This window comes from Lepidochelys kempii, chromosome 6, assembly GCF_965140285.1.
Source record: "Lepidochelys kempii isolate rLepKem1 chromosome 6, rLepKem1.hap1, whole genome shotgun sequence".
Lineage (NCBI taxonomy): Eukaryota > Metazoa > Chordata > Testudines > Cheloniidae > Lepidochelys > Lepidochelys kempii.
This window is the reverse complement of record NC_136385.1, coordinates 70,672,065-70,690,492: the sequence shown is the minus strand read 5'-3', so window position 1 is coordinate 70,690,492 and position 18,428 is coordinate 70,672,065. Positions and strand designations below refer to the sequence as shown.

Genomic DNA, 18,428 nt, shown 5'->3' with positions numbered 1-18,428 from the left:
TACGTTGTGGTCCTCACCTGCACAGCATATCATGTTCACCACAGCCTCCCTGTTATGGTAAGCTTTCAATCTGTTAATACATACCCTTTGGGGTGGGTCTTGACCGTAGCGTTTCTGTACTTTGTAAGTGACTTCATTTCACCTATCACCTCAAAGAGACCCTCCCATGAGTTCTACATTTTAATGCTTTTTTACAGGGGTTCATACCAGAACCACATCACCTACATCAAAGACTCTCTCACTAAGCTTTTTGTACAGACTTTCTCCAAGGTGATGCTGTTCAATATCTCTGCCCTGAACTTAGATATAAATTCAGTCACTGGTTCCCCATCTGTGTCAATGTTACCTTCCCACAAATCTCTGACCAGATCTAGGGGGCTTCTCACCTTCCTTCTATATAAGAGGTCAAATGGGGCAAACCCTGTCAATTCTTAGGGTACTTTTTTGCAAGCAAACAATAGGTAGAGCAGTAGCACATCCCAGTCCCTTGCCTTCCTGTATACATTATTAGCACAGACAAAGTGGGTTTCAACTAGGTCATTTGTTTCTGGATGATATGAGACAGGCTTTAATGGATTTACCCCACCCCTTTTCCACAATTGAGAGTATATGTGGGACATGAAATACTGTCAGATTGTGGGTCAAATTTCTTTTGGAAAACCAGCCTAGTAAATATGTAAAGGACTTGCACAGTTGCCACTGTTTCTGCTTCTATATTAGCTAGGGCTGCTGCCTCTGGGTATCCGGTAGCAAAGTTAACTACCGGCAATATATATTTTTCCTGTTTTTGGATGGCTTAGGGACTGGACCAGTAATGGCCATTGCAAGCCTATGGAATGCTTCTCCAGTTACAGGTAACAGTTGCCATGAGGCTTTATAAAGACCTGTAGCCTTTTTCCGCTTTTGGCACACGACAGGTCTTAGAGCAAGGTTGCACAACTTAGGGCCTGTGGGCCACACAGACCGCACCAGAGCAGCGCAGAAGCCCACAGCCTGTTCAACAAAAATATTAACTGCCGATTCATTAGCAGTCATGTTTACATCATTTTAGTTTACACAAGTGCGTAAACAGACAATACTATACATAGGTTGTTTCTATCTAAATACATACAAAACAAGTTGAATTTAGAATATAAACTAATACAGGTGACTTTAAATCTTATTACAATATGTAGAATATGTTTGGCCCACACACGCTTGTGCTTAGGTTTATGAGGCTCTTCTGTGTAATACGGTTGGGCACCATGGTCAGAGTATCCCTTTATTTCTAGATTTATACCATGCCAAAAAACAACATTTTCGGAAGCCTTTCAAATGTCCTCTATACTCCTGGATGTCCAGCAAATGGACCAGGGGTGGCCAACCTGTGGCTCCGGAGCCACATGCGGCTCTTCAGAAGTTAATATGCGGCTCCTTGAATAGGCACCGACTGCGGGGCTGGAGCTACAGGCGCCAACTTTCCAATGTGCCGGGGGGGCTCACTGCTCAACCCCTAACTCTGCCACAAGCCCTGCCCCCACTCCACCCCTTCCCGCCCCCTCCCCTGAGCCTGCCATGCCCTCACTCTTCCCCCCACCCTGAGCCTCCTGCACACCATGAAACAGCTGATCAGCAGGTGTGGGGAGGGAGAGGGAGGCACTGATCAGCAGGGCTGCCGGTGGGCGGAAAGCGCTGGGAGCTGGGGCGGGGGGCGGAAGTTAATGGGGGGCTGCTGACGTATTACTGTGGCTCTTTGGCAACGTACATTGGTAAATTCTGGCTCTCTCTCAGGCTCAGGTTGGCCACCCCTGAAATGGGCAATCATGGGCTAAACACAATAATGCTGCCCTGTATTTACCACTCACCAAGAACTGTTTGGTGTGCAGTAAACACAGCGTCCCTGTTCTTAATCACTGGGGCTTCCCTATATATCCTACTCACTTCCATAAAATACCCACCCCTATTCTCCTTTGTAGTGGCACTGCTGTGAACTGGTTTCCTAATGCACTCCCTAGGGAAGGGTCTGTGTCCTGATCTTTAACCAACACTACTTGTCTCTGGCCTATCTGGAGGCTCCATTCCCTGCAATGCAGGCAAAGCATCCTTCCCTGTTCCCTCTCTCTCTTCCTCATCTGGGGTAGGCAAAGGAGATTCTGGGGTGCACACTTTCCCACTGCAGGTTACCACATCACTAAGTTTAGGCACAGATGTGATATAATTTCTAATCAAAACATCTGCAGGAATACCATCCCAATCATATTTCACCCCCTCCCACTGCAGCTCTAAGTGAGCAAATTTATGCCACTTCTCAGACATACCTCTGAAAGTGGTGCAAAATATTTCCACCATCCATTTAATCAGATTCAGGTCCTGGAATACCTTAAACTCATCAGCTGAGGCCAATGGTAGATGGCTTCACAGTCTCACAAGGGAGGAGACAGCTATTCCAACAGGGTTTGGCTACTCTTCTCCTGGTAGCTGTTTCTCTTCACTTCTCCTGCCTCTGAAGTATTTGTGACTAGACCAACACACTTGTCTGAAGTGGCTTGACTTTGTTTTGAGGAACTGACCTAGCCATGGAAACAGTAGAAGCAGACTTCCTGTGTTATACCAATAAAATAAAAACCAGCAGGATCTTATTAAAAGGGGATAAGACAAAATGTCACATTTACTGTGAATACAAAAAGAATCATAGTAGGCAGTCAGTTATAGCTATAACATTTCATTCAGTTTCATATTCATTCACACGTTCGTTCATACACACACACAGAGGTTCTGCATCTGCTGTATAGTTACCAGTCCTGAATGTAGCTTGAGTTCGTGGCTTGGGTTCATAGCTTGTGGCGGCTAACTAGCCAGGAAAGCTGGGCACAAGGAAGAGCTGGGTCTCTGTTGGGCATGCACCAATGCCCTTCCATGTTGGCAGCAGAATGTTACCCTCCAAAGTCTTCCATTTCACCCATCCTTTTTGTAGGCTTTAGTTTGAATCCAGAGTCTATAGGTCTTGCTGCGTCACGCTGCCTCTGGGTTTGCTGTGATTGATCACCGGTCAATTGCAGACATGACTTTCAGCCTAGGACCTGGCTTTGATGTTTCTTCAATTGTACTTTTGTTCTTCTCTTTTTAGGGTGGACTCTTCTTGCTTTGTCAGGGCTGTTGTCTGCACCTTCAGCCGTAGGTGTTTACATTTTATTTCATCAGGACAGGCTGGTGCTGGAGGTTGATTCCATCATCCATACATACCTCATTCACACATCTAAACTAAACTAATAAGATTACAGCAGGGTTTTGCAAAAATGAAGGTTGCAGCAAGCTTTTACAAAATGGAGTTTGGGACAAGTTAAAATGGAGTTTGAGTTACAATATGGACAAGTGTAAGGAATGGCAAACAGTGAACAGAAGTTCCAATATAGACAAGTATAATGAATGACAAACAGTGACCAGAAGTTACAATGTTGAAACAGTGTAAGTTTCCGCGATTTAAGCAGCAATTGGATTGCAAGTGAAACTCAATTAGCCAGTTATTGGGGTACCTGGTTTTATGAACGAATGTAGTTTCATTCATAAAACTTTACTTATGAAGTTATATTAATAAAGTGAACAATTAAAAACAATTTCATTGATCAGTTCTACACCTGGAGTACGGTTATACATCCCAGGAGGTCCAGTAATACCACAGCATGAATGGGCCAAAGTAGTGGGGTGGGAGCATATGGTGGTCCCTATGAAATCCAGGCCTCTTATCCCACATGAACTCTCTCCTAGAAACACTCCCTGACTCCCAGCACGGGGTTGGTGGACACATAGAAGTTTCTCTGCTGTGTTCAGCAGAAGAGGACGAAAAAGAGTACACATCCCCCAAGGGAGGGGCAGCCCTATCAGCGATACTCTGTTTTTGTATTGGGGAGCTTGGTACAGGGACACCTCTCTAGCCTGGCGTGCTGGTGACTCCAAGGCTGGTGCTTTGAAAATCAACTCTGTTTTCCCTTAGAGGTGACTCCAGTATCAGGCCTATCAAAAAGTCCTTCACCACAGGATAAGGTTTCAGTGCCAAGATAATATGAAGGCAGAAGATACCACAGAGCAGTCAATACTTGGACCACAATACACACACACAGTGCAAAGGAGTCAGTACCAAGGGCAGTGTGATCAGCAAATTTAGAAAGTACCACGTAAACTGCCTTGGCTGTCAGTCCTGGAACTTTTCAGGCTTATAGCCCTTAGATGTATGAGCCTGAGACAAGTTACGCAGGTGACAACCCTTCTGTCTCTTGCTTGCATCTGGGCTAATCTTTGGCTTGGTGCTCTTTTCCACTGGTCAGACAGACACCAATATAATGGTGGATAAATAGGACCTGAGTGGATACAGAATGGGAGCTTGGAGTGGAATCACAGCTCTCTAAGAGACGGACCCGATGACTGAGTCCTGGTTGTAGCTCTCCTCTGAGTCTGAGAAAGTTTGCATCTGCTTCTCTAGGAGGAAAAGTTTCAGCCTCAAGTCCCTTGCTCTCTGGTATGCCTGAAGAAAATGCAAGATGGAACATCTTTCCGGAACATTCTCGGAGACAAAGCAAGCGGCTTTGTGTCTATATTTCTGGCTTTGCCACAGATGGGCATCAAAGCATATAGAAGAGGCAGGTCTTAACTCCTAGCTACTTAGTGTCTGCCATGATTCTAGAATACCTGTACAGAAGGGGTCTAGGTTAACTAAAAAACTTATGTACAGTATATGAAATATATATAAACATTTGCCAGGCACAAAAAAGAACTGCATTAACTACACTGCCGCCAAGTATACTAACTACATTATACAAGGGTAAGTAAATTGGCAGTATGCAAAGTAGACACTTTTACTGATTCCGGCACTAAGACGGAACCAGTAGAGGCAAATGAGGCACATTCGGACCCATTCTGCCTTTACGTGGTGGTGTATGAGGGCATTTAGGGTGCAGGTTGGCTACAGACACAGCTGGCCAAAAGAATCCAATCTCATGTGCCTGAGGCACATGCAAACCAAGAGTGAAATCTATGTGGACAGGCATGTGAAGTAGTAAGATTACAAGGGACGCTGGCAAGTTTAAGTACCAGCATGCTCAACTTTACACAAAACATGGAGAGAGAGAAAAATTTCTCAGAACACATTTCTTTTACATTTGCTGACAGGACTTAGATGTATTTTTCTCTCCCAATGCCTTTACATATGTTCACCTGTAAAAACATTATGCCACAGAAATATTGTCTATTTCATGTAAAAAAAATAGCATCATACAAACAATGTTAAGGTAGAGAGGGGAAGAATAGTCTTGGAGCTAGGGCACTGGAATGGGGAAGTCCGTAGACTGGGGTCCTATCTATTTCTGGCTCTCCCAGAAATTTCTTGTGGGACCCTGAAAAATATCAGCTTTAAACCTATGTTCCCAAACTGTTTCGTAGACCTTAGCAAGAGCTAAAAACAAAGTCTTGCTCAAAGAAAATCACGTCAGGAATTAAGTTATGAATGTCTGACATTAGTAAATGCCACTTGAATGGGAGCAACTTTCAAAGCATAATTAAAAAAAACAAAGGATAGGAAATATGGAGCTTTAAAACATTAAAGTGAATAGTAGACCCTCATAGCTCTCTAGATAGTGCTCAAGTTTCAGGAACCAATACGCAAGAAGGGCCTTAGCCCAGGTTTTTAAAAACAGGATAGTGCCACCTGCATTATTTTCAGTAACATGAAATGACTTCTGAAGACTAACAGGTAAATAGGAATAATACTGGGATCTCAACCTTGTGTTACTGACCCTTAGAAGACCAAAGGAAAGAAATATGTAAATCCAGAGCAGCTCAGCTAGCTACTATCATCCACACAATAAAATGAACAGACTGGTTCACAATATTTATTATTACAATATATTGCTTTAAACAAAACTTCCATATGGTTAGTAAATCCAAACCATAGTATGAGGACAGCAGAACTGCAGCGCAAACCACACCTCTGCAAATGTATGCAAAAAAGCCGAACAAAGGCACGTAAGCGTCACCATGATAGAAGAGTAAACTACAGACCCCAACTGTGGGAGTGCAGATTTACAGGCAGCAGATAGTCTGATTTACCCATCCTCCTTACCAATACCAGAAAGGTCTCGTCTTCTGTATGCAAAAACTGTAGGGCCTTGATAGATACCCTTCTTTCACTGTCAGCTCCTAAACATCTTTCTCTTGTACCTGAACTAGTACATAAACACGATACAGAATATGTGCAAATTGAACACAAGCACGAATTAGGTTCTCTTGTTCAAACAGAAGGTTAAAAAAGTAAGTCCAACTCCCCTAACCTCTACAGAAAGGCACCACCAGCAGTATTACCCAAGACATCCAAGGTTAGTGGCAACCATGGCCTTGAAACAAAAAACAGATGGCAGAAGGAGTAGGCTATATGACCACAGTATGGTATTTGCAGAGTTTGAAGGTGAGATAGGATCAGTTATATCCTACAGAAGACCTGTTGCTAAAAGTGTTTTTAAAAAAGGGACTTAAATAAACATGTAAACAGTGGAATTCAATGACATTGTGGGCAGATGGGTTTTGGTTTTTAAAATTTATTTTCTCAACTCCTTGTTTGGGGAGTAGAATAGATTTTAAAGGAAAATGTGTATGATAATTGTGTGCCATGCTCCATATCATTTAATACTTAATTTTAGAAGTATGGCTAAACCGGGATGTTATTACCCACATTCAATTACGCTGAACCATGTGCTACTGCTGACTTTGTTCACTGCTGCTCAGATTCTTTGTACAGTAAGTGAACATGCAAGTACCCTTATATCAACTTTGCTATAGAGTAAAGTTCATGGAAAAATAAGAAAAATATTACAGACTATGAAGTATACTGCATCCAGTTTTGTGTATTTTGAATCCTCACGCCAAAGTAAAAATTTAAAAAAAAAACAAAACAAAAAACCACCAACTTGGGCAGAAGGGAGTTGATCTAATACCCTCAGAGACATCGAAATGCAGTCTATATTTTACTTTAATGCTGGAGAGAGAACTATAGACTGAAGAGCTATTTACATGCATAGGGATCTCAAATGTTCTCTAGAAGCTCAAGCAAGAGATACATTTCAGTCCCTGTCAAAAATGTTACTTTTAGGGGGTGCTCTTTTTGGTACAAGTGCAAGTGATAACTTCCCTTCTTCAGATAGTCATTGCTGCTTCTCAAAAGCATCCACTCATGTTGGAAGTGACTGTACACAGTGCAAACAGTGTGTGAGCTAATTCATATTTACATACCTCTAAAGTCAAAAAGGGAAAAATAAATGCTTACCACTGAAGCCTACTGTGTATGGCTAACTCCTGTGGAACTTCTGTATATCAGAAGATGAGTTGATAAGCACTCTAGGCATCAAAGATAAAAGTTCCTTTGTTCAACATCTAGTTATTCCCAACATTGGGAGAAAGGTGAAGTCAGACAATTGTTCAAGTATTAAGCACAAGAGCCTCATCCTCTTGCTTGCTCTCCCTCCCCTGCCCCCTCACGCACACAACTTGGCGGATAAAAGTAGATTTCAATACAATGTTAATACAGTTGCAGTGACTTTTCAAGGATTTTACCTTTTGAGGAATATTAGAGTGAGCCACAAACAAGGTCAGATCAGGAAGTTTTTACCTTAATAGAAAATATTTACTTTAAAACATGCCCTCATTGGTAAACACCACAGAAGTGTTCAGAAACTAGCCTGCAAGGTTTGGAGCACAATACTAGCTCATTGCTGCTCAATTTCCATTCTTCCTCATCTTGGTGTGTTAAGAGGTATATATAGTTGCCAGCAATTGAACAGTTAAAAGTGTCAATTTTCAAATAAGTCAGTACTGCCAAGTTGCAGGTAGAGTCAGTCCAGAGACATGCTGGGTACAAGCTATTTATAACATGTTCCTAGCAACATGCCTCAAAACTTCAGATCATCAACTTTTCCTAAACAAGTCTTCACTTCTGTATTTCATGTGAGTGTTGTGGCTAGTGCAGTCCGTCTAATATATGGCACCATGTTTCAGGTATCTGCCGTACTGACTTCTTTGGAGCAGAAGTAGTGCACAACTACTGCATTCGGGTATCGGGCAAATGCACTGTGAAGAAACAGAATAGCATACAAGATCAAATGTCAGTATAATCAATACCCAGTTTTCCCTGTTCACTATACAAGCTTGATTTTTGTTACAGACAGAAAAGTGACTACATAAGACTGCTACTTTCTTAATGAAGAGAATTCCTGACTGAGTTTCAATTCTAGCATCAGTTTTATTGGAGATGCCCCAAGCAAAGAACTCAGCTGGACTTTGCAGCATCGTGACTCAAAAATGAAGTACACAGTATATACTAACCCTACTTTCACCCAGTACTTCAAGATCATACTTAACAGGGAAAACTGGATCAATGCACACCAATAATTCAGTGCTCTAAGAGACAGCTGACTGTATTCATTAAAGCAGCAAGCAGAGAGAGATCTATTCCCCACTAGATTCTGAGTATCAGTCATGTCTTAAGAGGGGATTAATCCCACCACCAGTAACAGCAGCTAAAAGTTGTTAGGTGATATAAGATTTAGTTTGGAGCTGATGCACTGAAAGGGGTGAGGGAAGGGAACGTCAAAATCTCTGCTTCACATCAGACTGATTTCTTCCTGAAAACGCCAGGGATGAAAATGGTGAGAGGAGAATAATTATTGGAAGTTTTGACACCAAACCATTGCTGCTGCTCAGATGCATTGTGATTGGCACATAAGGTGCACGTTGATTTGGGAGCACAAGGTAGCCTTCACCACACTTAAGGCTTCAGATTTACAAAGCCTTTATATATTATATACATTATACTTTCAAAACTGAGAGACCACCTATAAAAATGTATATAAAGAAGCCATGTGCAATCCTAACGAGGGCCACTCCACATGGACCAAACTGTACTGTGTTTACAAAGAGCTTTCCGATTCCAGGATGCAAAACTACTTTTTATAGTGATCATCATCGACTCTGTACAGAGTTCTGAGCTCTGCAGTCAACATCTTAGGTGATATCAGCATATCAACTACTTGCTCCATCAATCTTGGAAGAAAAGCTCCATGAAACTTGAAATTGTTTTATTGTGTCTGTGCTGGAGGCTTGAAAAGCCAAGAGAAGTTATTTTTGCAGTTCATTTTTTTTTTTTGGTTATAGGCATCAAGAGGTTAGCCACTCTGCTAAGATTACAGTTTCCAATTCATTGTACACTTCTGAAAGTTCTCCCTCAGTTGTCTGCTCCTGGATTTACATATCCTTACTTCTCTGCAAGAATAAGCCAGACTAATTTGTTTTTGTACCACAAGCCTCTTTAGGAAGAATGCTCTGTATTACTCACCTATTTCCTATCTTCTTTTTACACACAGTGCACACTTTTTCCTCTGTGATGATACACTTCACCTGCTGATGCAAAATTCTCTCCTCCTGAACCTGTAGGAGAATGGAAACATGGTAAGCAGTGCAATGCTACACCTCAGCCATCTTTCTAGTCTGAACAAACAGAAGAATAGTATTTTTAATTACCTTTAGTTTCCCACTATCCTGAAATGCAAGAGTTATGATTCGCTGATTAGTGCGCATTTAGTAATCTTGGCTATGCTACAATACCATCTAGAGGACAAGTTTCCTGTACTGGTAATGAAGAGCTCAAATTTTTACAGTCTTTCCATTTAACAGAACTTTTGAAAATCCACTCTGATAAACGAGGATAAAAGAGGTGGATACAAACCCTCAGGAATTCTGCATGAAGAAGATTTTTTAGTACTTGGTTGAATCGCTTCTTCTGGGCATTTTCTTCAAGGACTTTTTCTAGGAAGATTCGAATCTCACTAATTTGAGTATTTGCTGGGAGCAGGTTTATAGCCTAGAAGCGACAAGGACAAGTTGTAAGAAAGACGAAGGGGTATGGAAGGAAAACAAAAAGCAATGGGATTGAGACATTCATTTTCGTCCGGTTTCAGAGCGGTAGCCATGTTAGTCTGTGTCAGCAAAAAGAACGAGGAGTACTTGTGGCACCTTAGAGACTAACAAATTTATCTGAGCATAAGCTTTCGTGGGCTAAAACCCACTTCATCGGATGCATGCAGTGGAAAATACAGAAGGAAGATAGATAGATATACACATATATACACAGGGAGAGGGAGAACATGAAAAAATGAGTATTGCCATACCCACTATAACGAGAGTGATCAGTTAAGGTGAGCTATTATCAGCAGAAGAAAAAAACCTTTTGTAGTGATAATCAGGATGGCCCATTTCCAACAGTTGACAAGAAGGTGTGAACAACAGTAGGGGGAAAAAATAAGCATGGGGAAATAGTTTTACTTTGTGTAATGACCCTTCCACTCCCAGTCTTTATTCAAGCCTAATTTAATGGTGTCCAGTTTGCAAATTAATTCCAATTCGACTGTTTCTCATTGGAGTCTGTTTTTGAAGTTTTTTTGTTGAAGAATTGCCACTTTGAAGCCTGTAATTGAGTGACCAGGGAGACTGAAGTGTTTTCTGACTGGTTTTTGAATGTTTTGTTACTGTTACTCACACCTTCTTGTGCACGGTTGGAAATGGGCCATCCTCATTATCACTATAAAAGGTTTTTTTTCCTCCTGCTGATAATAGCTCACCTTAACTGATCACTCTCGTTATAGTGGGTATGGCAATACTCATTTTTTCATGTTCTCCCTCTCCCTGTGTATGTATGTGTATATCCATCTTCCTTCTGTATTTTCCACTGCATGCATCCGATGAAGTGGGTTTTAGCCCATGAAAGCTTATGCTTAAATAAATGTGTTAGTCTCTAAGCTGCCACAAGTACTCCTCGTTCATTTTTGTCCAGATACTTTTAGGATCTGCTCCCAGAGCCTACCCTTAACTCCAGTGTTTTTCACTGTAATTCAAGATATAGCAACTATCCATATCCATAAGGTAAGGATTCCTTACCTTAGTAGTATCTAATTTGCTGTGGTGCAATTCTAAAACCTGCAGGGCAGCCTGGAGATTGGCTTGAGGCTCCAACAGCTCCATCTTGATTGGCCCCAGGCAATGTACACTAGGTGGGGATAGATACATCCGGAGTAGAGACAGATACACCTGTTTCACACAAACACAATAAAGACTGAAGCATAACAAAAACAGACACCACTGAACTCTAACCGCTACAGGGCTAACTCTGCAATACACCATGGCACTGACAAGTAGGGATTTTGATATAGACTTAAAATCTATTAGCCTTAAGCAGCTTGTCTCCTGAACAAGTTTGTGCATTGATTAATTTTCAAGCCTTCAGCAAGGAACAAATTTTAGATATTAAAATTTGCACCTCCTTTCTCTACAGCACTGCTACATGTATTCAGACTCATCTGTTGTCTTAAGTAGCAAGTTTTACTACTTTTTATTCTGGTTAGCAGCAACAATACAGCCCAGAGGGACACAGCTGGATTCTATTCCTACTTGTAAAACAGAACTGTTGGCCAACGAAAAAGTTCAGTCATTTCCTACAACCCAGCAACATTCCAAACAGGAGAGAAGTTGTAAAAAATGTACGACAAGTTCCTCAATAGTAGAAGATGATACAGAGGACCCTGCCCCCTGAGAAGTTCTGAGCAACCATAGGTCTCCTTTAAATTTGCTATATATGGAGACAATAGTTTAATTCATGCATCACTCACATGAGCAACAAGAATATGGACATAAAGCTACTCACATCTTTGTTGCCATCTTTGCTTCTGTCATAGTGTTTATGGCAGTACCTACAACAGACGTGAAATGAATGAAATGTGAGATTGTCTTTGTCATAAATATAAAGGGAAGGGTAAACCCCTTTAAAATCCCTCCTGGCCAGAAGAAAAATCCTCTCACCTGTAAAGGTTTAAGAAGCTAAAGGTGACCTCGCTAGCACCTGACCAAAATGACCAATGAGGAGACAAGATACTTTCAAAAGCTGGGAGGAGGGAGAAAAACAAAGGGTCTGTGTGTCTGTTGGTATGCTGCTTTTGCCGGGGATAGAACAGGAATGGAGTCTTAGAACTTTTAGTAAGTAATCTAGCTAGGTATGCGTTAGATTATGATTTCTTTAAATGGCTGAGAAAAGAATTGTGCTGAATAGAATGACTATTTCTGTCTGTGTGTCTTTTTTGTAACTTAAGGTTTGCCTAGAGGGATTCTCTATGTTTTGAATCTAAATTACCCTGTAAGGTATCTACCATCCTGATTTTACAGTGGTGATTCCTTTACTTCTATTTCTATTAAAAGTCTTCTTGTAAGAAAACTGAATGCTTTTTCATTGTTCTCAGATCCAAGGGTTTGGGTCTGTGGTCACCTATGCAAATCGGTGAGGATTTTTACCAAACCTTTCCCAGGAAGTGGGGTGCAAGGGTTGGGTAGATTTTGGAGGGAAAGACATGTCCAAACTATGTTTCCCAGTAAACCCAGTTAGAGTTTGGTGGTGGCAGTGGATATTCCAAGGACAAAGGATAAAATTAATTTGTACCTTGGGGAAGTTTTAACCTAAGCTGGTAAAAGTAAGCTAAGGAGGTTTTCATGCAGGTCCCCACATCTGTACCCTAGAGTTCAGAGTGGAGGAGGAACCTTGACAGTCTTGTAAATCAATAAATCCACACAAGCAATAAGTATTAAGTTTGGACAGCCTCAGCAATACAGAATATGTACTAAAAGTAGAGCAGAGCATTTACAAGGGACACTTTTCATTCTCAACTATGTGATACTGGTGAAAAGGGGAGTTTTTAAATGGTATTTTTAAAAATACCTGTCTCAATCCAAGATATTTAAATTTGAAATAGCATTGAGTTCTGGGGTGTAAACAAAAACAAACAAAAAAATCTGAGAAACTTATCTTAGGTTGACTATCAATGCAGCCAAAGAAATAAATGGATAAATCCTGGGGTAACAGGCCAATGAATAGTAACAGACTTTAAAATATAAGAAAGAGGTGCCCGATCAGCACACAGCAGGGTGAATGCCTCCCAATAGGCGTTACCTGAAGAGGTATGCACAAAGTTAGGGTTTAACAGCCCCCATGTCTAGCTACAAAGAAACCCTTGGAAGCACACCTGCCAATATCTAGGTGCTGGTTAGTTGTACTTTCACCCAAATGCTTTGAATTTGTTAAAAAATACAGGGAGGAATCAGCCATAGACTCCACCTAGTAGGAGCAGCTGCAGAAGCAGACAAAGCAGGGACTACTGCACGGGGGTGAGGGAGACGGTAAAATGTGGCCCTAGCTGGGCCATCCCTTCCATAGCACCATCTGGACTCAAATGGGGACCTCCTCGTCATCAGGAGACCCCAGGGAAAAACTGCAGAGGAACTGCAAGGAACTCCAGCCCACAGGAGCAACTGCAAAAGCAGCCAAGGCAGGGACCTTCAGTCATTCAGAGACCTTTCCACAGTTTTGACTGAAATTTCTCTGCCATGTGCTGATTGCCTCCCACTTCCCAGTCTCAGTTTCACTTCTTACCCTCTCGTCCCCTGCCATGTTCCCCTCACCACCTTCCCTTTTCTTTTTATGCAACTTATCCGCCCCTCCCGACTAACCCCTCTCCTGCCTGCTGCCAAAAAAACAGAACTATTATAGCAGTGCTTCCTCTGCTTGTGTTGTACACTTTCCCCTAGCCTCTGTCTTGTCTATTTAGATTGTAAGATCAGAGCAAGGACTGTTCGCTGTTCTGTCTTTGTGAAGTGCTAGCACAATGGGGCCTAACTCTCATTTGTTTCTTAGGCTCCATCATAACAAACATGTTGTTTAACTACCACCAACTTCTAATGGAAAAGAATCTCCTTGCTAACACAGTTCCTTCTAATTAAGGAAGAATATTGCAGTAGAAGATTAATATGTAATAATAGGGCACAAGCTAAGAGACAACAGGAAATGCTTATATTACAGGGTGAAAAACTAAAAAAGCCAGTCAGTGACTGCTCTGCTATTTAAGACTAATTGGAGCCCAAGTAAAGAAACAGGCTTGAGGCACTGACAAATGCAACAGCATGGGAAGGCCAAGCCCCAAGAAATGTGGAGATGCTAGCTGTGATCAGAAGAGTTATTCATGCATCATGCACACAGGGAGAATCCCAACCAACAAGCGTGGCAGGTATGAGAGATCAAAAAGTCTACAATACCTATCATGTTCTAAGTGCACATATAACATTTAACAACCCCACCCCACCCACCGAGACATGAAGCATCAATGGTTGGAGAGAAGCTATTTTAAAAAACAACCTTGAAAAAAAATGGACATGGAGGGAGAAGAGGCTTACATTTCAGCCATTTTGGTATCCTTCAGAATGTGGACATAAATAATGAGGGCTTGTTCATGCTTCCCCATACGACCCAACAGCAAGGCACGTTCTTCTAGGAGACCTAGAGGGGATCATCATAAAAGTAATAATCAGTGCCTGCCACAGAAAAGGGAAAATTCAAGCTCCACTACAACAGACCAAGGAACTGGAAGAGATGGGAACAGGAGTGAAAAGCAGGAGAAAAGTATAAATTGCGGCATGAACAGAAGATCAGACATGACTAACACGATGACCCATCGGTGGCGTCTAACCACATCAAAACACTATCACTTTACTGGATCCTGAACTATTTTTGCCAGTGCCCCCACCACCTTTTTTTACTGAACATGCTTGGGATGCACGTAGGATGCTTCAAGGGCCATTGTTGGTCTGCAGCAACTGAAGTTCATCTACAGGTTACAGTATAAATTTAAAAGAGAAGTCAGTCAGCAGCTCATCTTATCCCACCACAGACCCAGAGGGGAATTTCACTGTACCAGTCACAAAGCCCAAACAGCCAGCACTGGTGTATACAACGATTGGCAACAACTGACCTAATAGTTCTTTTCCATTTCTAGTTACTATAATTTTATAAACAGGAAGGAGAGCACAGAAAGATGTTGCTGTGCAACATGAAACTAAATAGGTCTCAAACTGAAGGAAGCTAGAGCATGACTAGCACTCACCATCAAAGGGGAAATCACTGATGAGCCTACTAGGTTCATAGCAGCTAGAAATCTCAAGAAAACAGAGCAGCTTTCTCCGATACTCCCCCAGCTCCCCTTCCTCCTCTCCAGCAGGCACTGGAATTTTATCTGTGAGGGGGAGAAAGCTGTCAGAGTTAGTATCATGTGGGTTCTCCCACAGTAACAAAGGGAACAGGGAGACGGAACATTTTTACCAAACTATTTTGCAAGAAGTCAAATGTTGTTTACAATACCCCATGCACTGCGGACCATGTGCAATAAAAGATGCATGAATAACTCTTAAGGAGTTGAAGACGATGGTCTCCTTTTTTAGGCTCCTTGATAATGAAGCAGATAAGACTAACTCTAGATAAGACTAGTAATGAAATTGAAAACCTCTCTTTCCCAAACCACAGAATTCAGGAAGCCTAGTCTCAACTCCACATAACCATGACAAAAAAAAGTTTCTTGTTGCTACCCTAGAATTTCCTTTAACACATGAAACTATAAGCTCTATATAAGTTCACCACTATTGTACTCCCTTCATCCTACATTAGAAGCATGCTGTGCTCTTTTCTCTAGTAAGTGCACTAGCAAAGAGAACCTACAATTTAAATAATTGATGACATGGATAATGGAGTGGACAATTTATTTATAAAATCTGTGGATAACGCCAACATGGGAGGGGTTGCAAGCATTTTGGAGGACAGGACTGGAATTCAAAAGGACCTGGATAAATTGTAGAATTGGTCCCACACTTTAAGAATGATGTGGATAAATGAGAGAGAGCCCAGAGGAGAGCAACAAAAATGATAAAAGGCTTAGAAAACCTGACCTGTGAGGAAAGCTTAAAAACCTGGGCGTGTTGAGTCTTGAGAAAAGCAGACAGAGCCTGAAAACAGTCATCAGGTATGTTAAGGTCTGTTATAAAAAGAAGATGATGATAACTGTTCCCCATGTCCACTGAAGGCAGGACAAGAAGTAACAGGCTTAATTAGGAATGCTTTTAGCTGTAAGAATAGTTAAGCACTGAAACAGGGTTTCAAAAAAAAAAAAAAAAAAAAAAAAGGCTGTGGAATCCCTGTCTTTGCAGGTTTTTAAAAACAGGTAGACAAACACCTGTCCGGAATGATCTAGGTATACATGATCCTGCCTCAGCAAAGAGGATGGACCAGAGGACGGGTTGAGGTCCATTTCACACCTACATTTCCAAGAGACTTCTAAGACAACATCTAGCCAGTGTGCTCTGCAATCTCCCCTTCCTGTATCACTGCCTGTTGCAAGGCAAGGCAGATCATGGTTAGAAGTACCTGCAGGGAAGGAGCAGAGATATTCCTTCATTAATCCTTGCACCTTCTCACAGTACAGCTGGATCAGACAATTGTGGAATTCTGAACCTGTCTCCTCCCAAACATGGATGATGTGTTCCTGTGAATAAACACACAGTTCAAGAGCTCATCAAAGAGAAAAAAAAAAGCTTCTTCTTCCTTCAGAAAGTGAGTCCATGCAGTCTAGCAACAGTTCCACACTTCTCTCCACTGACCACCACTTAGGAATGCCAAAAATGGCTCCCGAGTCTGACTCGCTTCCACCTCCTAACAACTGTATATTTTGTTTATTTCACCTCATGCTGAACTTAGTATTCTTTACAAAATTTCAGATTCTAACACTCAAGAGCAGAGGCTTAATAAATACATATGTTAAATTAGCAGCACTGTTTTCAATGTAAGTTCTTACCAGGTAAGGGATAGCCAGGCTTTTAAAGCTTTCTATCAAGAAGTTGAGTACTTTGTCTCGAGGCAGGGATTCTACTTCAGGAAGGTCTTCTGTAAATATCTGCCAAACAAAATTTCTATTCAGGGACTGATTTTTACATGTGAGTGTAGTCTCGTTTTTCTGAAGCATAGGAGTCAGAGGTATTGCAACACACAAGCCCTCAAATCAAATGTGGGAGCTGTCTGACGAATGAAAGCAGCAGATTCACCCACTTGGCGCTGCCTTGTATCTGGAATGAGCAGCAATGTTCTCCATTGCTACCCTATTATCACATACATTACCTACTAAAAAGTGCACTTAAACTTGTGTTCTACCACCAGAAGCTGCAGCAGAGAAGGAATGAAAAACGAAGAGAGCAAGTTTTAGCTGGTATTTCAATATACCATATGAAACTGTGTGCAACCACAATACACATCATCAATAGTAACATTACACAGGGCCCTTACTGCTGGTTACAGCAAAAGCCCCGTGTACAGGGGGGAACTGCGTGGATGAGAAGCTTTAGTTGTCGTGAAATTATTCCCACATGCTCATCTTCAAGTAGAAGGCTATATAAGGAAACACGTAGGCATGCTCTACCTCCTTCCATTACCAGACAGGTAAGGTTCTTTAATTTCTGCACTGAATGTAAGTGAAAAACTAAACATTGCACTGGAGTTCAATAGTAATAACGGGACTCTGATCTCTGAGGACAAGGCTTCTGAGGACAAGGACAAACAACTGCTGCTATACTAATGGCATCAATAGCCAGATGAAAGATACATCTAATGTAGCAACTCTTACCTTCAATCCATCATCAGGAAAGTCTCTGAGCACCCATGTGGAATATAGGAACACCAAGTGCAAGTTTTCTGTGCCTGGAACAAGAACCAAAGTAATAAACACTCACCACAATCTGAATTACTGGTTCCTGCACATGCAGTGATTTGCATAGTGAAGTATTTTCACAACTTGAGGTGCTAGAAGTTTGATTTAAGAAAAAAAATAAAGCTTAAATTAGAGAGAGCAAATTCTGTACTAAGGCCCCATTCAGCTAGCTCCCACTTGCAAATCAAGTCAGCCAAATACTTTGGTGGGAATAGCTCAGTGGTTTGAGCATTGGCCTGCTAAACCCAGGGTTGTGATTTCAATCCTTGAGGGGGCCATTTTGGGATCTGGGGCAAAAATTGGGGATTGGTCCTGCTTTGAGCAGGGGGTTGGACTAGATGACCTCCTGAGGTCCCTTCCAACTCTGATATTCTATGATTCTATATGGTACCATTAGACTTAAACAATCACAAGAAAAACAAGATCCAATGGCTGGAAACTGAAACAACAAAATTTAGATCAATAAGATGCTCTTAAAAAAACCAGAGTAATTAACTATTGGAACAACTTGCCATGGGTTGTGGTGGATTCTTCATCACTGGAAATTTTTAAATCAAGATTGGGTATTTTTCTAAAAAAAATATTCTCTACTTTAAACAGGAATTATTTCATGGAAGTCCTAAGGCCTGTGCTATATCAGACTAGATGGTCATAACGCTTCTGACCTTATAATTTCAGAGATGCCAACCTTGCTCTGAGTCTTAGGAATGTTTATGAAAAAAGTTAGGGAGAAACAGGGAAGTTGCTTGGACCTGTGCCAACTGCCAAAGTTGGGAAGCCAAATGAAGACGGGAG

At 41.5% G+C, this 18,428-nt stretch overlaps 1 protein-coding gene across 7 annotated transcripts in view; it reads right to left on the bottom strand.

Moving 5' to 3' along the window:
- Positions 1 to 5,848: 5,848 nt before the first annotated feature.
- The window catches only part of VPS39 (VPS39 subunit of HOPS complex), a 33,119-nt gene continuing 20,539 nt past the window's right edge, over positions 5,849 to 18,428 (bottom strand). For all 7 annotated transcript variants that reach the window (XM_073348655.2, XM_073348657.2, XM_073348656.2 and 4 more), the window contains 10 exons: positions 17,550 to 17,623; positions 16,728 to 16,826; positions 16,301 to 16,418; positions 14,991 to 15,119; positions 14,284 to 14,386; positions 11,714 to 11,759; positions 10,951 to 11,100; positions 9,743 to 9,877; positions 9,353 to 9,444; positions 5,849 to 8,088 (listed from right to left, as the gene is read on the bottom strand). In XM_073348655.2, the coding sequence (XP_073204756.1) occupies positions 8,013 to 8,088; positions 9,353 to 9,444; positions 9,743 to 9,877; positions 10,951 to 11,100; positions 11,714 to 11,759; positions 14,284 to 14,386; positions 14,991 to 15,119; positions 16,301 to 16,418; positions 16,728 to 16,826; positions 17,550 to 17,623 (1,022 nt within the window). In that variant the 3' untranslated portion in view covers positions 5,849 to 8,012. The remainder of the gene's footprint in view (positions 8,089 to 9,352; positions 9,445 to 9,742; positions 9,878 to 10,950; positions 11,101 to 11,713; positions 11,760 to 14,283; positions 14,387 to 14,990; positions 15,120 to 16,300; positions 16,419 to 16,727; positions 16,827 to 17,549; positions 17,624 to 18,428) is intronic.